The following is a 19,663-nucleotide window of genomic DNA, read 5'->3' on the forward strand; positions in this document are numbered from 1 at the left end:
TCAATGAAATGCCATTTAAAATGAACTGGGTATAAGTTTTTTGTTGCTCAGAATCAAATATATTTGTTGCCGTTCTTTTGCTGTTTCTGAAAAATATATATTCTAACAGCAAACGTTGCGGTCTTTTGTGAGTGCCCTGCAGTCTTCACACAACTCTTCTTTAAGGCATTAGTTTAATAGCAATGACAAAATTTGCGAAGTTAAGGATGCAACTGACGCAATTGAAAGAATAATTAAGACACAGCAAGAAGCAAATACAGAAATTGTTTTTTCGTGCGAAGTTTCGTAATGCAAAAAACTGGCCATCGCTCATGAAATTGATTTCAACAAGTGTGGTAAGTACACTGGTATGGAAGCTGCTTCCAAGTTTTAGGGCAGCGCGAAGAAGCAGGATGCTGCAGGTTGTCTCACATCTGGCATTGATGAGTAGCAATTGCACGCACAGGAAAAAATCACTTTGCACATTCTATGTACATTTGATGCCACAAATGGTTAAGCCAACCACCATGCAGATTTTTTTTTGCCAAAAACAACATGCAAGGGCTGCATTTAGTATAGCTGAACTGAGCTGTACCACATAGATAAACATGGGTTAGTAAACTGGTATAAAACAGAAAAAAAATGACCAATTAAAATAAAAAATGGGTACTTGGGATTCAATTGTCTCAAAACATTGAAAATTTTATTTATCGCTACAAATTACTTAACCTGTTGTAAGTTTAAAATGCGGTGGACACTTTCAATGTTGTACAAAAAAGCCAATGCAACAAGAAATTTAGTAACATAGAAAAAATCCATGACCTCGCTAAGTGCAATATTTAAAATATGCCAGTGACTTTTTGATACAAGGTAAAGTTTCTTGGGCCCCAACCAGATAGCATTGGTAAGTATTGGGCACAGTGATTTGTTAATTGTGATTGCTTTGACATTAATTACATTTCTTAGTAATCCTTTTACACCAATTATTCGGGGCGTTTAACAATTATGATAGGCAAAAAATAGATGGTTTTGCAATATTAATTTTAATGGTAAGCAAACAGTTAAGGCACCATATTACAAGCATCCAGTATTGTTAAGAAACAAGCACTATAGTCTTTACAAGGTATAATGCGCCACCACCACAACAAAAATATGTGCTACAGAAAATAGCACTAAACAAGGCAGACTGCAAACAGTGGAGAAGCCAGTCAAATTTGTATGTGTTTTGTTTACGGGTGCAACAGTTTTTTGAAACATAAGGCAGAAAGCTGTAAGGCATGTCTGGCCGAAATATTATTCAAATAAAAATTAGCTACAAATTACACATATGGAAACCTCAATCTTTGTCTTACAAATTTGAAGTAAGGCCATAGCTACAATGACGAAAAAGATTCAAGTGCCAAAAATGTTGATTTGCTAATCATACAATGAAGCATACAAATCCACAACTTTTGATTTAAATTTTGTGGTTGCCAAATGTCAATACTCGCTTTTGCATTGCAACAGTGGAATTAGTAGTACTGAAACAAGGCTGTTACAAGTGCAGTGATTTTGAAACAATATTATTCAGCAATCAGTGAAAATACAGAATTAGTGAATGTAATTTATAATACTGGACGTGCAACAACACAATACAGCGATTAGATTTGAAAAGCATATATTTACAGAAAGAAAATGGAACATTAAATGAAAGAAAACAGTAAGTTTGATGTATGGTACTCAAGTTGCTTCTGGTACATGCAGCGCATACCTAAAATGTAAATTACATCTATTAGTTTAGAAATACATTACTTTTTCTTTTAAATTGAAATTAGAAAGGACACAACACCATTTAAAAACTGGCCCAGTAAAAAATAAATTGGCATAATTTACTGGCAATCCATCCAAAGAATATACTTATTTGTGTGACTATAACACTTAAAAAATTACAGCTAAACGTTCAATGCATTGTTTACCATTCAGTTGTTGGCTGGTTTAGGTCGCTAGAGGACAAATCTATGGTAGCTTGCCCCATCAGCACCTTCTCAGAGGAAAGAAACCCAGTTTGATTCTTTACAGTAACATGAAGCTTGCCATGTGAGACATCTCTCAAAGGTGCCTCAAATTCCAGTCTGCAAGATATGAACATATGTAACATTCATCATTGCACAATGGTGTTATACTGTACAGCATTGGGCAGCTTAAATGAATTAGTTAATTAAATTTAAATGAGCAGTTCTCATAAATTGTGTCAACAGTATTAAAATATTGGCTCCACTTTGCTTTTTATATTAAAACAGTTTAGATTTCAGGTGATTTAGACAGGAATTCTCTGCAAAAATGCATACAACAAAACACAACTGTTTACTGATGGGCTGAGTAAGATAAACATTTGTTAACAGTCTACATTTTAGCTAAAAAAAAGTATTGCATGATGACAAAAGCTTATTCTCTGACCATGGTTAATACTTGATCAGCCATTGGTCGCACAACCGAATGTAAATCATTTGAAAGAAATTATGTGGTGAAAATATTTTGTTTCCAATAAGGCGTATTCACTGAAAAGTTTTACACACTTTTGATCATAGACAGGATTCAGGTTGTTCTTCACCACTTTAGTTTTTTTCCGGTTTTTCTTATCATTGTTTAGATGAATTCGTATGTAAGGGTCAGACGTTCTGTCGTCATCATCACAAATGATTAGATTCCTATAAGTGAAAATGTGATTAATAATAGAGACTTTGTGCATGTATTCCGAGACTTTGTGCATGTATTCCGAGGTAACTAAACACATTTTAGCATATTAATTTGTAGAGAAATCTGATGTACAGTATTTTCTTGTACAATCGTACAGACATTTGCAGAACATATTTGCCGGATAAGGTTACGTTACTTGTTGAAACAGATAGTAAATTGGTAGGAAACTGAGCATTCTTTTCAAACATACTTTTATTGCATCTTATTTAAAGTCAGACTGTTATTTGATAAGGGTTTGACTTTTGTTGCTGGTATTTGCATCACATTTAAATCACGGGTATTTGCATCACATTTAAATCAGATAGCGCATTTATGACATTAGGGCAAGAACCTGAAAGCTTTAAATTCAACAGTGAATCAAGAATACACTTAATTTTAAACATCACAGTGATAAGCTTTTTACAATACCATAAATATATCTTTATTTCTATATTCTGACATTATGTGAGTATTCTCAGGTGAGTCAATATAGAGACAAGGTTAGGTTGATAATATAGCAAATCAACTGTGTTGATAATGACTTACTCGGCACGGACAACCACAACAACCAGTTTGTGGTTGTGGTAGCGGTAAGTAAGCTTGACACGCCCAAGACCGTTGTCATTTTTCTCTTCTGCGGTTTCAGAATTTTGCATCCTGCATAAAAATTGATTTTATTACAGGAAGTGTCACAACAAGCTTTCTCACAATTATATACAACCAATTTGGTACGCAAATCTATAATCAAGGTAAATTTGTCAGCACTATCTCATAGCGCAACAGATTTGCAGATCATTAAATTATTTAATACAAAAATCCAAAGAGATTATAACGGTTTCCATAACCTACTTTGCATTTAACCTCTTTCTGAGGTCATTCAAAGCTCCTGGGTTGGAGATTTCGGAAGCCACACTTGGTGTGCGATTCAGGCCAGTGTTTACTGGTGTACGCAAAGAGCCGCTTTCTGTGAATTGTGATTGCATATTTGTAATGCATTTATCTCAATACACTTTACCACAATGTATTTAGGTGTATGTTTTATATCAAGATTTAGTTATCTTCTGTTTGGCATATACTAGGTGTTGGCAACCTCTTGGAAACAAGATTCATGACATGCCAAATGATTTACAAGTTCATATTACAACACTGGAATGTACATACCTTTTCCTAAATTAACCACTTAAAATTCAAAATTGCTGATAATGTAATTCGTGTAATGATAGGGTGTCATGAAGTTTGGTTACTAAACAAGGTCAATTGACACTTTGACATAATTGGAGAACCATTATATTACATCCAAAAGGTTGCCAACCCCTTGCAAACATAACATAGCTATACAAAACCTTTATTATTGAAGTATAAGAAGTAAATAGACGGTAAATAGACTTCATCCAACAATTACCAGAAAAGAAATATTTACACACATCAGTAAAAGGTCGGTGCAAAATTCCACGGGCGAAATTAAAAAAGCACACTATTTTTAAAACCAAGCACATCATTGATATCAGACAGGTAGGTTATAGGCAGAATGTGGTGAAATGTAGATAATTCTTCCAGTATGATCCACGATTTGTTTAGAACTTACCAAAATTCTTTAAAGCCAGAAAAAAAAAATTTATTTATGTTGATCAGGTTTCGAAAAGCATACACTTCATATTTCATAGTGATTACTGACAACCCTTGGGTCCTATGTAAACTTCAAATTTCATGCAAATTGCAATTTAAGGATAACTTATTTTAACCTTCATCCCAAAACTCATTAATGTTTTTTTTAGTTAATGCACAAATATATTAATTGTGGCCTGCTTTTAACAACATTTAATAAGGGGGACATTGGGCAAAACAACTTTCCATGGGGTAACTGGTGTACACAAAACTGGCTATCACTGCATTGGTGATAACTACAAGATTACAGGCTTACATGCAAATTATCAACTCCACAAAGTGAAAACCTTACCACAAAAGGCTTGCAATGTCTTATCAACTGTTAAAAATGAAAGATATTTGTTAAAAAATGGCAAACCATGGGATGATTTTGAATGTTTGTTTTTTTGATTCATAGTTTGTTGAAAAAATACCAGTTTAATTACCCTTTCTGTACACAGGTGATTTAAATCAAGGTATAATAATCAGAACAGTTAAATGCTCAATACAGGAAAGTACATTTATCTGGTGTTTCCTATCCTTTACCAGGTAATATATATACTATCAGCTTGCCCTAAACATAACCTGTCAGGACCAATCATTGGTTAATTAATTTATCATTTCCCAGCTATACAGTCTGCGTTATTCCCAGCAGCGAGTCTGTTTTGAATATGTACAAAATCGCATTCGTGATAATGTGGTTTCGTCATGCAAATGTAAAAAACATAAAATTCAATGCACACCAAACTCCACATCTCCAGTGCTCTCACTTGCTGTTTCACTGACTGTTGAAATTTTCTCTTTTGAACCATTGCCCGAATCTTTACCTGCAAACAGTTCAAAACACCGCTTTTTTAAAAAATGCCTTACCTGGGGCCATGTTGAACATGTATAAGTAAACAATGAACAAAACAGATCAATTCAGTGATTTAAAATCAGGCAAAATAAAAGCATACTATCATTTAAAATCAGTACACTTTCAGTATGCCAACTTAATTACCAATGATTTTTAAGTGTACAAAATACTCTTTGTGTATGCTTTTGGATTCGTTGTTTTTTTGTGACCTTCATCTTTTCTGTTGCACAAACAAAATGCAAACAGTTAAATAACATGGGTTTATACCCAGAACCAAATAAATTGGGCATATTTCTTGATCCAGTTTTATTGTTTTTCTCCATTCATTACTAATGCCACAATGGTGCCAATCACCATGGTGATGCTATACAAGAGGTTGTTAAAATTGCTTTAAAGCTATTGTGTTGTCACAATTGTCAAATTTTGTAAAAATGTTGCATTTAATGAAAAGTAAACAAGAAAATGTCATTAAATAACGTCAGGAATTAGCCTGTGCAGGTCGGCGCTGACCGAGGAATCTGTCTTTGTACATATTAGTATTACCAAAGAACTCAAATAAGAGAAACAAAACGATCAGCGTCAGTGTAATCTTGAATTCTATTTGAATGAGACAGAAACTGATGATGCCATTAAGCAAAATTTATAATTTTCTTTCAAAAATATAAGATAACATACACTGAAATGGACTGTTTTGTAACTCTTTTTCGAGTTCTTGGATTGAAAACTATAAAGCACTCTTTATTGAACGTTGAGCAAAAACATTAAACCTGTGGGTGTTTTTTTAGCAGTTTTGTGCACAGTTATTTTGCTTCCTTCCCCCTCGATCGGAACATATGGCTTCGGTTTCAACATCTGTATAAAACATTTGGACAATGATTAACTTCAAAATAAACAATTTATGAAAAAAATCCTAATGCAAAATTCTACTTTCATAAATTAAAGAGTGAAACAACCTAGGGTTGATCAAAAATGCAGAATACATGAAGACTTACCTTTAATGTGACTTTAACTTTGAGGACAGAGCGACCATCACCTCCTATCAAATGTATTGGTTCATTCAATATCATGTTTTCTGCATCCAGAACCTTCTTCAAATCTAACTCATAGCTGCCAAGGCTCTGTTTACCAGTGGAGTTCTCAACCTACAGGCATTTTCAGCAAGTTAGACAACGTTTAATTTGTTTTTTGACAAACTACCACACCCGAGCAAATCACAATTTCAGTGTTTCCGGAAACATAATTATTGTGAGCAAACATATTTTTACGACACATCTATCATTGGATCAAACATTATGACTACAAAAACCTATAAAAATGGCAGACAATTTTGCTGCCAATTTTTATCGATTGAATCAGAAATGCTGCACAGAACCGACATTCAAAATCACTGCATATTTACTACTATGATTTTTTGGGGAGTTAAAAAAGCAAAAACAGCTAACAAATTTTCTTCCCTTTTTGCATTTAAAACACACCAACATATCATAATGTTGATAAACCCATAAATATTAAACTGTGTTGCAAAACCAAGTTTAAAAATGCCTAAGTTGGGAATCATTTTTCAGGTTCCCCAAGGGGAACAATTCCATGCAGTTCCAGGATGTACAGCAATTTTTCTGCTGACCATTCCATTGCACACAAGATGCAACATTTTATGCCAGGGTGCAGTAGGAAGAGACGCATGGAAAGTTGTGAATATTCAACAATGCATACAAAGTGTAGGTGACATAACAGGAGCAAAAAATAAGACTAAAATGCCCTGATATTTAAAAAAATCACCAGCATTTAGAGCACAGTAATCGTAATGGATAGCAGGTTGTTAGTAATGGATAGCAGGTTTAAATCAAGAAGACACAAACAGAGAAGCATTTGCACGCAAGTCACGCAAATGAAACCTGCTTTTTGTTGAACACCCTGGATGCGCGAACGACAGTGTTGATGCGACGTTTGTCTTTTAGCTATAATTTGCATTTAGCCATGCAAAAAAAGATTTCAGTTAATGAGTTTAGTTGCTTTGCTGTCTCAATCACAACGCTGAAACGCCACACACAGATATCACACTGTTTATTTGTCGGTAAGAAACAGGATTGAGATGATTTTTTGAGTGTTGGAAAGTATGTATAAAAATCCCTAGTCACAAGCGTGAAAACTTTTTGTGATAGCTGAATTCGATTCATGGTCAATGCTGAAGCAATGCAAAATTTCTATGCAAACTGACCAAGCACTTCAGGGAATATGGTTACATATGTCCAAAAAAATACTGTTAGTGAAATAATAAATAATATTTAAAGCTGGATTAGTTATAAAAAAAATAAACCAATTATGTCTTTGCAAAACTAAATAAAGTTACAAATGCAGGCCTCAATATGTTAGTTATCGCCCACACTAGTTACAAACATACTGAAAGTCAGCTAAACAACAAACAGAAGACAAAGTCACACCAGTCAATACAAACATCCTTACCTCAAAGGAAATTGTTTGGTTTCGCGGATTTTTGATCAAAACTCGAAAATTTTCCTCCCAAACTGGGTGGTTTGTCTCAGGAGCAGGCTAAAGAGAAATTTTAATTTTATTTTTTACTTCCTTGTTTGCGGGGTGCTTTTTTATTAGAAGAAACAATTGTAGGAAAAACTAAAAGTTGAAAATTAACAACTAAAAATTTGATTTTAGCCAGAAAAGTTGTTTTGTGGCAAAAACTTAAACCATCCACGTGTCAAGGGTCAGGTTTAAGACAATCAAAAATTCAATATACATTTTATTAAAAGTTGACGCAACTTAACTAGTGCTTACTTAAGGCTTTTGCACTAAAACAATCGTTATGACAAATCGTTTAATAAAACAACAATTTGTACTTGATACAAACAATGTAATCGTAATCATTTCACTGGAAAAAAAAGAAAAGTGATTTTGGACATTTTAATAGAGTTTTTTTTATACACAAACCAAGCAACTAATAAACCAACCTGAGTTTTGAATGGCTCATTTTCTGGAACTGTAATTTTTAGAACAGGACTGGGGTCAAAAACATCTTCATTGTCTCCCTGTTAAGAGATAGAAACTTTAATTAAATAATAATATGACATAAAACTAATGACTTTTTCATGCAATAAAACTTCATATGAATATGTGTTAAAGGAAATTTAAAGGTATTTTTACAACTGAACTGTCTGGTTATGTAATGAGCAGAAAAATTACACTCACAAAAGTAATAAAAAATAAATATTAGCATGCAGCAAGAGACATGCTAGCACTAAAGAGAAGGCACTCTATCCAAAATATTACCATACACTTAGACAGTGTAAATGCACACAATATTAACATTTGTGGACGATATAGACATGCGCCATTTACATACACAATTTGGTTATGCCTAGACTTACTGTTGCAAGTTGTGCACTGTCAGCATAAACATTGAGCAAAGCTAAATTGCGAGGCTCCAACAGTTCCACTGCCTTGGCCTGAGAAAAGGAAATGATAATAAATGCCGACAAGTACATTGTAGCAAGTTACCACCTTTGCTAAATCGCTGACATCGCTTGTCAAATCCATCCACTCAAGCCTGACATGAATGGAACCTCTGCTAACATCACTAAGGTTGAACCACTATAAAGGAAATGTCAAGTTAGGGTGTATACATACAAAAGATCAAACATTATTTTTGTGTTTACCTCATCCACGATGCCCTGGTCGTGGACATATTTTATTGGAAGGGAAGCACTGTAAATATTATGTGTTATCAGTGTATGAAAAGAAACAACTGCTTTGCAAGCTTGTGATATGTCCTTTAATCAAATATATTTTAAAATCTATGAACAGCTCCAATATTAACAATAGGTTATACATTGTTAACACTGTTGCATAAATATAAAATGCATTACGGCGATTTAGGCTGTTCTTTTGTGTCATAAGTCTGTTAAAGCTACATAGGTAGTGTTATAGGGACTAATGACGTGTTTGTTCAAAAACTAAATTAAAAAATAATTTACTCATACTGACATATCATGAACTACAGAAGCTGGAAACCAATGTCAATATACATGGGTATACCTTCCCAATTCATCAGCCTTGTTGAGGGGCCCGTCATCGTCAAACAGGAGAAATTCAACTGTTGTGAGAGGGATATCGTTGATAAGAACATCGAAAGTTTCATCCCATCGTGGGTTCACATTGTGCTCAATCACTTGGGTTTTGAACTTCTGATGACGTCCAACTTTAAAACAGTGTTAAAGGTTTTAACTGGTGATAATGTGGACAAGTTTTCCTTTTTATGCCAATTTGTGTCAATAGAACATCCAGAAAAGGATTTTGAAACTTTAGTTTTTACTGCATGCATAAATATTGAGAGTACTTTATTTAGATTATTTTTTTATTCATATTTCTTGAGTATTTATCATACATTTCTATTTGTTAAAATCAATCTATAAATTGGCTTTACATCATCAGGGTAACCATGCTCAAATCTACCAACTATTATTATTATTTATTTTTTACTGATTGTATGCTTCCAAAACACAGCAGAACCGTCGTGATAGCTTAAAAGTAACATAATGTCAAGAAGTGAAACATTATGTTAGCATGTATGCATGCATGTAAACGTATTCACCCCACATCAAATAGTTAGTAACACAATGGGCAAAGTTTATTTAGTTGTTCATGCAAGATTGTTTGAGTCAGGGGTAGGCAACCTTGCCCTAGCAACAGGTTAAAACCAACGGTGTTGATGGGCCTTGCTATTTTTTCCATTAACAATGTCGCGACTGTAGGTTACCAACCCCTGGTTCAATGGCAGTTTATTTTTTTTAGTTCATGGTGTCTTTATTGCTGGTTTGATAATAACTGCTAAATTTTCTTCAGATTTTTTAAAAAATTTTTATCTGCTTTCAGATACACATTTTATTTTTCATTGAAAATTACACAATGAGTAATTATTAAATTTTAGTTGTTTGTTTGTGTGATTTGTGCAAAAATTGGAAATACTACAATTAAACTCATATATATATACACTGTAAGTTGATGATCTATAACCACTGAAGTAACCTCATATTACTATTAGCACATGCCTGAAACTGTGCCAACAATAATGAACCCAGGCTTGTCCCTAGAGCTCAAAACGTTTCGACAGAGAGTTTTAGTTGCTAGTTGGGAGCTAGAACTTCTTCAATCTTTATGTATATACACTGGATATCAATGCATTTATGTATTAATATGATTTACCTTTGGTGAACTACATTGCTAAATAAAAATTTAATAATTGCACGGACATCACTTTGAAATAATTTTGAAAATTATATCAATTTTAAACACCTTGACACTACAGCATTACCACACACTGGGACCTAATAAAGTTTTCCTTTTGTAAGTCTCACAATTGTAGTCAAACTAGCACCAAATTATGTTCACTCAGAAGATTTCCTGCAAGGCAATTCTTGCAATTAGCAAACTTCTGTTCAAATGCAGCAAATTAAGTGTGTGCAATGTGGTATTGGAATGATTGCCACAATTTTGGACAAGTGAACAACACTTTTACAAGTCTCATACCTTTTAGGTGGAAACCTGTCCAAAAAGAACGAGTAAATATGTTGCTATTTCACAGTTTTAACACTTACTTCATGTTGGACCCACAAAAAAGACTTTAAAGGAACCATGTCAATGTATTTTACTATTTTTACCTAAAACTTTCAGTCTGCCGAGTGCTCCGGTGTTGGGTTTAAGCACTGGGGAACAAGGTAGGCTTGGGATTATGGTTTTTTATCAAAGCAAAGGAAAACTACGCAGGAAATAATCTAAATTAAATATTTGGGCTAGGTGACTGTGACAAAGCCAGGCAGAGCTATTACCTGATTTCATGAAAAATGTAAGATTCAAGAAAAATATAATTGCAGCAATAATTTTTAAAAGTGGCAACTAAATGATGATGGCAACAAAGCAGACTATAACCAAAAATTTTAACTAGTTGTAAATGATTCCAAGTGACAAAGACACTGAAGTGGTAAAAAGAGTGATGGCATAACAAAATATTCCAGTCTATTTTTTTTTACCATGCATGTGATTAAAATGCAATAGCCAGACTGAACAATTTGGCCACCCAAGCTTATTGGAGAAAATACTTCATAGATGTTAGTGTCGCAAAATGGCAGCTATAAAAGATTCCATGCAAGTCATGAAAGGCTGAAAACCCAACTAACCAGGTCTCTGTGCGTCTGGACTAAGGGAATGACTAGGATAAACTGAAAACAAAAATGATTTAGGCATTTGGATTCCATTTTTATACGTGACAGAAACTGTTGATGGTAATGCATGTCTGTTTGTGGTGAAATATATTTTACTAAACATAAGCAAAGCTGTGTACTGATGAAGTTACACTGTTATAATGGTAGTTTTGTCATGAAAATCAACTTCAGATGACACTTAAAGTTGTTTACGGCTAATTCAATGACAAGGTAACCATGACTTTGTGACAGTGTGATGAATCAGACATTGTCTGAACACAGTTAATCATATTGTGTACGTGACATTTGTGGTGTGTTTGACCTGCAAATGCACAAGCATAAAAATTGTCACATACACTTTGCAAATAAAGGTTATACCTTTGATCGTCACAAACGGATCGCTACCACCGCCAAATCCAAGAACTTTTTTGTCTTTTTCTTCCAAGTCTTTTGCTTCTATGACGTGTATTCTCACCACACCCTGCAAACAACAGTATTGATTCATAAAAAAAATGATAAGAATGTTTTTAAGGACTAAAAGTGGTCTGTAAATTGAACAAAAAAACTCATAATTAGGTGATAGCATGAACCGGATACGTAGCAAGCAACATCCTATTGACAGGCAAATTCCCTTTAAAACAACAACACATTTTTTTCCTCAAGATACCTCGAAACAATTGCGCAAACATGTTTTTTCCAATGCCTAAAAGGTCTAAAAAATTGAATTATTGTCATTTATCAGTCAATACTAAGAGAATAAAATGTACTGAATGTCAACACTTGAGAGCTGTGTCAAGTGGTTGGAAGAAATAAAAAAGACTTGCATTTAGGCTTTAATGGGTGTTGCACCATATAATCTAATAAACAGGATATCCCTTATCTTTGCTCCTATTACAGAGATAGAGGAGATGTTTGCACAAACTATTACTTCCTATAAGGGATTAATAGCGCCATGTCATGCAAGATTAAAAACAAGGCGGTTTTGGCTAGATGGGTTTTATTTTAAAATGCAACTGTGGATAGGCTGTGAAATGTCCATATCTGTTGGAACTTTTTATTGGTTTTGTATTTTAACAAACTTTATGCTGCTTTGGATTTGCAATAATTTGTAAACAGTGTAAAAATATGTTTAAAATGTTTTAGGATATATGGCTTAGGTCTCCTCTGCTTTTCCTGTAATGGAACATGGGACACTACGTGACACAAACAGTGGTTAAACCAACACCACAAAATGGTAGTTGTAAGTTCATAGAAATATTGACCCTTAAGTACTGGTTTTCTATATGCTAATGCCAGACATGCACTACAAGCAGTTCATGTTTACCTAACAAACTTACAACGTTACACATGGCATGACTTTTGCCACCACTACACAACATATATTTGCACTCTTGTCAATGTATTTATTTATTGATTGTCATTACAGATAAGTTTTATAAATTCTGACCTTTGGCAGAGGGTACTTGAGTTCACTGATGTCAAGGTCAGCACTGAGCTTAACAATGTACCGCTCAGGCATGACCATAAGACCTCCGATGCAATCAACAACAGCACCTCGGAGTAAGCCATCAATCCCAGGCAAATCGAACAGGTTCGCCAAATGTGTGAGATTGAAGTCAATTTGCTGGAAATTTAAGGAATGTAAATTGGTAAAGAATGGTTGGTTGTCTGTGATGACATTGAGCATATTTACATGTAAATGGAACAGAGACGCTAGCATTACTGTGTTACTATTCACAGGCAACTGGCACATTTGCATTTATGCAATCAATACGGCAAGGAAATACATTAATTATATATTAGAAATTTTTTTTGTTTTTTTTTAGTATTGGAAGATTATTATACAAAATAAAATGTTTTACGCACAAAAGTGACTGAAACCACAGTGGTAACACACACAAAAAACAAGACCAAAATGTGCAAAATCTTTCTAAAACATACTGGGTCTCGTATGAATGAAACTGACACAGCTCCCACTATGGGCAGTTGTGGAATCAACGGATACAGCTCAATGCGTAGAAGACCACGAACTTGAAGGTCACAAATTCCTGCCTCCAGACCATTGATTGAAACGCCAAGGTTGCATTCGCTGTCATACCTGAAAACACAATAATATTTTGAATAGGATAAGGCCATACATTTACAATTTGATACTAAAACAAACTGCTGTGGAAAAGTATTCAAATTTAGTGGTGCAAAATTTTTTTATTAGACTAAGGATATACTCAGTGCGCTGGTGCTGAAGCATTTCCTCCTATCGGCAAACCATTGCAGCAATGCAAAGTAACAAAGACAGGATATACCTAATCCCAACGACCTAGCATACCACCTCACAACCTGCCAATTTTCCATTGTGAATTATGGCTGAAGGAAATATTATAATGTCACGGTGGTTTATCAACCAGGATGTGTTGTAATAGGTAAAAGCAGTATTTACAAAACTTTTTCGCATACAAGCACTGGGAAAGATTTCACTTGAGATGCAGCAACTTCAAATCTATCAGGACAGTTTTCCCTCTGTGGACCTATCAGACAGTTTCCCCATTTTCCCAAAATTTGTTGTGTTGAAACATTTTTAAATTTTTATTGCAAGAAAATTTCCAACAACATTTAATATTAACAATTTTTAATATATATTTGTTTCTACTTTGCATTGTGAGTCAGTTATCGCTTGATGATGATACATAATTATTTTATGCGATGATGCTAAACCCAATATTCACACATATGTGCAACCTACACCAATTGCATATCCATGATAATTTCATTGCGGCTGGTCTGTGTCTTGTCGTAGACTTTGATGCCGGCTATACGGGGCGACCTTTCACCCAAATCCACGTCGGTGAATGTGAAGCTGGACAGGAGAGCAGAAGAGTTTCTAATCGATGTTTGTACCTGGAAATTTATGGACAAAGGATTAAAATGTGTCAGCTCTCATTATGTGTGCATTAGGACATGCATTATGCATTGTGATATTAGCGTATGTTGGGTTCATGCCCTGTGGGTTCTAGCCTTCTGGAAGGGCGTGTGAGGCGTTAAAACCGCTTGCAGCATGACAAACTACATTGCGATAATTATTCTTTCACAGTTAATGGGTATTACAGACTACAATATGATTCAAATTACGAAAAAGTGTTTATTTTGTGGCAAATTAAAACAGTGAAAAACCTGTGCCTTCTACCACACATGCACAGACTTACTCCCCAAAAATAAATCACCTGCCTTCTGAAAAAAAGGCAATACATTAGAAGTGATTCTTTTGTCACAGGAGTCAAAAGACGATTTTAAGCAAACAAAAGCCCTTTGTTAAACATCGCAATGTTTTATTAATACATTTCACTAACCTGGTTTGTAAGGAGCTCCTTGACATAGTCCCCTACATTTGGCCATAGCTGTTGAAGAATCTTGTTCAGCCATTCTGCTTTTTCCATGTCAGGAAAGTAAACCTACGGGAATAATTGCACCATATTACCGTGATATGTGGTATATACATGAATGTGGAGGGAGAAAATGCAATAGTTTACATATATTTGTTGTAGTGTAACTTACACTGTTGTGAAATCAAAACTACGTTTAAAAAATCACTGCACACTTGTCATTATGACACACAGCACTTTATATATTAATTAGTTTTTTACAGTAGTGACAAATATTATGATTTTTATATATTTGTAATACAATTAAAATACTCTATTAATAAACAGATCAATACAATACAAACCTCCATATCTTTGACATTAACAAATACCCAAGATTACTGCAGTAAAATGTTCTTTTTCAATATTACCAAACGAAAAATAAGGCTGTGTTATAAATAGAAGGAAGTTATTTCAGCACACTGTATGTGAATTGGCTTAACGTTTCGCTCCCACTACTGAGTTTCACAAGTCTATTGTCTAACTCAACAACCCATCAATGTACAATTCAACCAGCGGATGTATACAATATATGTAGTGTTGTATATACTTTGTTCAAACTAGAACAAATTATCTCGTTTCCCAAACAGATTTAAGATGAAAGGTGTTTCCTATGACTCACATCTAGTAATTAATAAGTATTATTCATATATGTGTAAAAAAAAATAGACAAGTTAAACATATCTTTCCAGTAGTTATACAAGTAAATAGCATATGCACTTGTTTTTGATACCTTTTGTTAAAACACAAGACAACAAATAATACAACTGCAAGTCTAATGGGTTTTTGCAAAAATCACTTACTCTGACTGAGTGACAACTAAGGTACTGCTTGGTGAAACCACTATATCATGTGTATCATATTCTGTTTTCCTCTTTCTCAGATTGGCCAAAACAAAAGGATTGAAGCACCAGATATCACACACCCACACATACAAACGAGATTGTGTGTTGTCAACAAAACAAGTGAAAATTAAGTATCGCTTGAAGAAACCACACTCTCTCTATTTCGTTTTTAGCTCAAGATTTCTTTCCGGCCTTTAATTTTGTTATAAATATATTTTTTTTATCCATATAGGCATCACTATGTAATACTATATGAAGCACTTTTTCAAAAAAATATTGTCACATCAACATAACGTTCCTTTCATATTGTTGGGCGCAAAACAACATTTCCAGACGGTTTAAAAAAAGGTTGGTGGACCACACTTTATGCATCACATCCCTTCTCTCCCCTCTATGTAAAATTTATCATGTAAGGCATACCAAGCTTCCCTCTCTGCAAATGTCACAGCCAGAACCAAATGTCAGAATATCCAGAACCCTTGACAGTTATGCAGCACAGTGCTTTTTATTAAAGGAAACTGTGGTGGTTTTTCGATAAAAGTGACATTTCGCCTGTAGATCAGCTGTCAGTTTTCCTCAAAAGGAAGAAACGTTAACCACCTAAATTTGCAAAGCTTGCAAATTTGCAGTTTGACAATCTGCATTCCTTGCATTATCGAGACTTTCACTATAGCGTTGTCATCAGTAATTCTATTTGGTTTGTGGTAGTAGACTAGTAGCATTAGGTTAATATTTTATCTGTACACAAATGCTGCAATGCTTGCCAACACACAAACTTAACAACATTCAACATGAAAAACAATAAAAGAGCGAAAAAATTGCCATTAGTAAATAAATGACACTTTTGGACTAATGTAAGGTAAATATAAACATTAGAACATACCATTAATTCTTATGTATGCAAAAACTAGCACAAGAAACCCTCAGCTAACTTATCTGAACTATGTTCACAACTGCACAATACTTAGTATTGACAAAGCACCTGTTCCTCACCAGAGCGTGTCTACACATTGTAAAAAACCACTAGCCTTTGTCCCATCAGTATTTGTAACCTGTGCCTCTAGAGCATTGGATTGTCGGCAACTAAACAAAATCATAACCATAACAAAACCACATTTACATCATTTTGAAAATCAAAATAAATTTTATAAATGTACAATATGACAAAGTTTTATTGTAAATAGTTAAATAATTCAGACCACTATTGCAAATCTACCATCAATGTATGGAACATGGTATAAAAAAAATACATTTGTTTGTGTTTGTCCTTTTATATACAGTTAGCCATATCAGTGTTATGTCACGATAAATTCACTAGAAATAATAAAGCCAATAATGAAAAAAAGCAATGTATATTTTCAGAACAAAAAATTCTATATAACTCTTAACTTTTCACACAACACATGTCAGAATAAATTGTCAAGGCAATGAGTCAGACATAAGAGGTGGCACCAAGTTGTTAAAAACCCTTTTTCCACAGTAAGTGTATTGTATTTATAAACTCCAATTTAAGCATACCCAGCTGGGAAGTTGTCTCCCCTCTGAGCGATAAAGTGCTTTCATTTTCTCCACAAAGAGGGTTGGATCATCTGCTGACAATTTTGATACCTAAAGTTTAAACAAAAATAAAAATATTAAACAAAATAAAAAAATTATTTAACGCACAACATAAACATATAGAACCATTGCAATGTAAAATGCGAACTTGAGAAATATTTATTCAGAGCCAATACAAAAAACATCTACTAAAGAATTTTTTTTGTTTTAGGAAATAGGGATATATCTGTTTAAAGTGCTTAGATTGCTAACATATGATATAAGTGGTTCCCTAATTGTGGCAAATTAAGCCCTCAGTTGGGCATTCCCCATTTATTAGGATAACAATTAAATTGATAGAAGCAAAATGTTCCAGATTACAGTCAGCTGATTTATTAAATTTAAATTAGAATTTAAAATATAGCAGCTGACTTCAATTTGAAACATTTACCTTCAAACAATTAAATGATAAAACACAACACTTTATTCCAGTTGGTATTTAACCAAACCAATAGAAGCAATAACTAAAGTACAAATAATATTTTATCACCAATGCTGATTAAAACAAAATAAATGTTTTTACCTCCGATCCAATTTTACGCTTTCTCACTTTCTCAGCAATGAAAACCATCAGACAAACCCCTGAAAAATAACAAAAGTTTAGAAGAAAATCATGTTCACTTGGCAACAAAACTTACCACAGAATATCCAGAGTAAGCTGAAATTAAAGTAACCAAGGAACCAGACCAATGACGCAAGAGCAAACTTGTAGCTCCCAATTCTCAACAAATCCATAGTGCTTGTCACTCTACACATCAAAGGATGATACATAAAGGCTATGTTTAAAAGCCATTTAAAAGCCAAATAAAAAAAATATTTTATATTTCCCAGTTGCATATTTCTCAGTAAATTGTAATGAAGGGGAAGACAATTTACCAAGTGTTTGCTTGTGTTAGATTAACACATACATGCAACATTTTAACAGTCCTAAAAGTAGTTTAAAAATCAAAATTACCAGATATATATGTGTCAATAGCATGAACGTCAACTATATGAGAAATGAAAAACTTGGTTGGCAAAATGATTGGGAAGACACACACATACATATATATATATAACATGAAGACAACAAATAATGCCTGCAAACATTATTGGCCACCTAAAAGCTTTCAGCTATAAGTTATTCCATGTATTTAGTCTACTTACTTTGCCCAAAGTACTGACTGAACTATCTCCTGCATGGTGCTTGGTTTCTTGCTTGTGTTTTCATGATTAGCTGATTCTTCTTTTGCATCAGATGCAACACCATCTTTCAATGTTTCGTTGTCCATTTTTAATGGAGTAATCACAGACCCATTGTCTTCAGCAAATCCGGAGTCATTTCTTCTGGACATTGCCACTAAGCTCAAAGACTTTTAACTGTCCAGACTGTATTGTTTTGAAATTCCTAAATGGCTCGGAGATACACCATTTCAAAAGCAACCCTATGCAACTTAGCAGTTCTTTTATATCTGGGCCTACTAAAACAAACATAATGTGTTTAAGTTAGAGTTTGAACATTGTAAAGTCAGAATTTGTCATCTATAGGTTATAAACATAGCATTGCATGTTTAATGCCATGTTCAGCTACCAAAAACTCTTCACGTTCAACACTAGTGTATAACCCAGATTATAAAGTTGATAATTTGCACTAAAAATTTTCTCTTAGCAAACATTGAAAACAAGTGAACATTTTTTTGTAAATTTATTAGAATTTTTGCATGGATTAAAGATTAAAATTTGCAAATCAAAACATTTCTAAAATATCTGGTGTTTAAAGAAATTCAAACTCACATAGGTTGTAGCAAAACAAAAATGGTAAATTAGTTTATGTAGGTTAACAGGCTTTACAATAAAACATTATAAAAAATACTTTTTTGTCTACACAATTGCTCCTTTTATTTCTAAACAAAGATGGCTTTGCTACTCTACTAATTAGAATCAATCATTGAAGTTAAAAATAGGTTACTGGTGCAACATCTATTCACTATTATTGTATTTTTGTCGTGACCTTTTTTACCCTTTTGCCATTGCTGCAACAAATTGTGTTCCAATCAATTTTTACGCAAGCCGACAAGTTCAATCCCGAACAAGTAAACGTCAAGAAAAATAACACAACGTTGAACAAACAAACACAGTAAGTCACTACGCATTTGCGGGTATCAACACCGCAGCTGTTATCACTTCCGATAATGAGCGATCTTCTGTTGCAACCATTGCATAAAAGAAGAAAGCACACCTATGAATGTAAATGACCCATGGTAACCTTTTCCTGTAAACGATTTCTATGGTCAAAAAAGGAAATAGGTGAATGGGTACAGGGCGAAATCCTAAAGGATAATGAAGTATAACGCCAACGAAATTTATAAAATAGTATTCTGTTGCATTGAAAGATTTTTGCAAAACCCGCCAAAAATGTGTGAG

General features: G+C 33.9%; 1 protein-coding gene across 5 annotated transcripts; it reads right to left on the reverse strand.

The window, feature by feature from the left end:
- Positions 1-156: 156 nt before the first annotated feature.
- Positions 157-18,716, reverse strand: LOC145908214 (extended synaptotagmin-2-like). Of its 5 annotated transcripts, none has more exons than XM_082995442.1 (25): positions 18,407-18,716; positions 17,899-18,008; positions 17,784-17,842; positions 17,183-17,272; positions 14,748-14,849; positions 14,144-14,298; positions 13,345-13,501; positions 12,851-13,027; positions 11,782-11,884; positions 11,380-11,421; positions 9,242-9,404; positions 8,863-8,911; positions 8,708-8,797; positions 8,575-8,652; positions 8,158-8,235; positions 7,658-7,744; positions 7,090-7,152; positions 6,187-6,336; positions 5,962-6,046; positions 5,109-5,165; positions 3,544-3,658; positions 3,241-3,351; positions 2,535-2,666; positions 1,935-2,090; positions 157-1,729 (listed from the first exon to the last, which is right to left on the reverse strand). In XM_082995442.1, exons 1-25 carry the CDS (start codon positions 18,592-18,594, stop codon positions 1,699-1,701), a joined length of 2,628 nt encoding a protein of 875 aa, XP_082851568.1. In that variant the 5' UTR covers positions 18,595-18,716; the 3' UTR covers positions 157-1,698. The 5 variants fall into 5 exon arrangements, with proteins under 5 accessions (XP_082851568.1, XP_082851567.1, XP_082851569.1 ...); XM_082995441.1 differs by having other exon boundaries at positions 5,082-5,165; XM_082995443.1 differs by lacking the exon at positions 11,380-11,421 and having other exon boundaries at positions 5,082-5,165.
- Positions 18,717-19,663: the final 947 nt, after the last annotated feature.

Source organism: Ascidia mentula, chromosome 7 (genome assembly GCF_947561715.1).
Source record: "Ascidia mentula chromosome 7, kaAscMent1.1, whole genome shotgun sequence".
Taxonomy (NCBI): domain Eukaryota; kingdom Metazoa; phylum Chordata; class Ascidiacea; order Phlebobranchia; family Ascidiidae; genus Ascidia; species Ascidia mentula.

What these genes read in the sequence shown, in the direction of transcription:
- LOC145908214 (XM_082995441.1), bottom strand. Translation starts at nt 18,594, where the DNA reads ATGTCCAGAAGAAATGACTCCGGATTTGCTGAAGACAATGGGTCTGTG. An exon ending in AAGTTAAAGTCACATTAAAG is followed by an intron (nt 6,047 to 6,186) that starts GTAAGTCTTCAT and finishes TGTTTTATACAG; the next exon opens with ATGTTGAAACCGAAGCCATA. An exon ending in AATCCTGTCTATGATCAAAA is followed by an intron (nt 2,091 to 2,534) that starts GTGTGTAAAACT and finishes CATATCTTGCAG; the next exon opens with ACTGGAATTTGAGGCACCTT.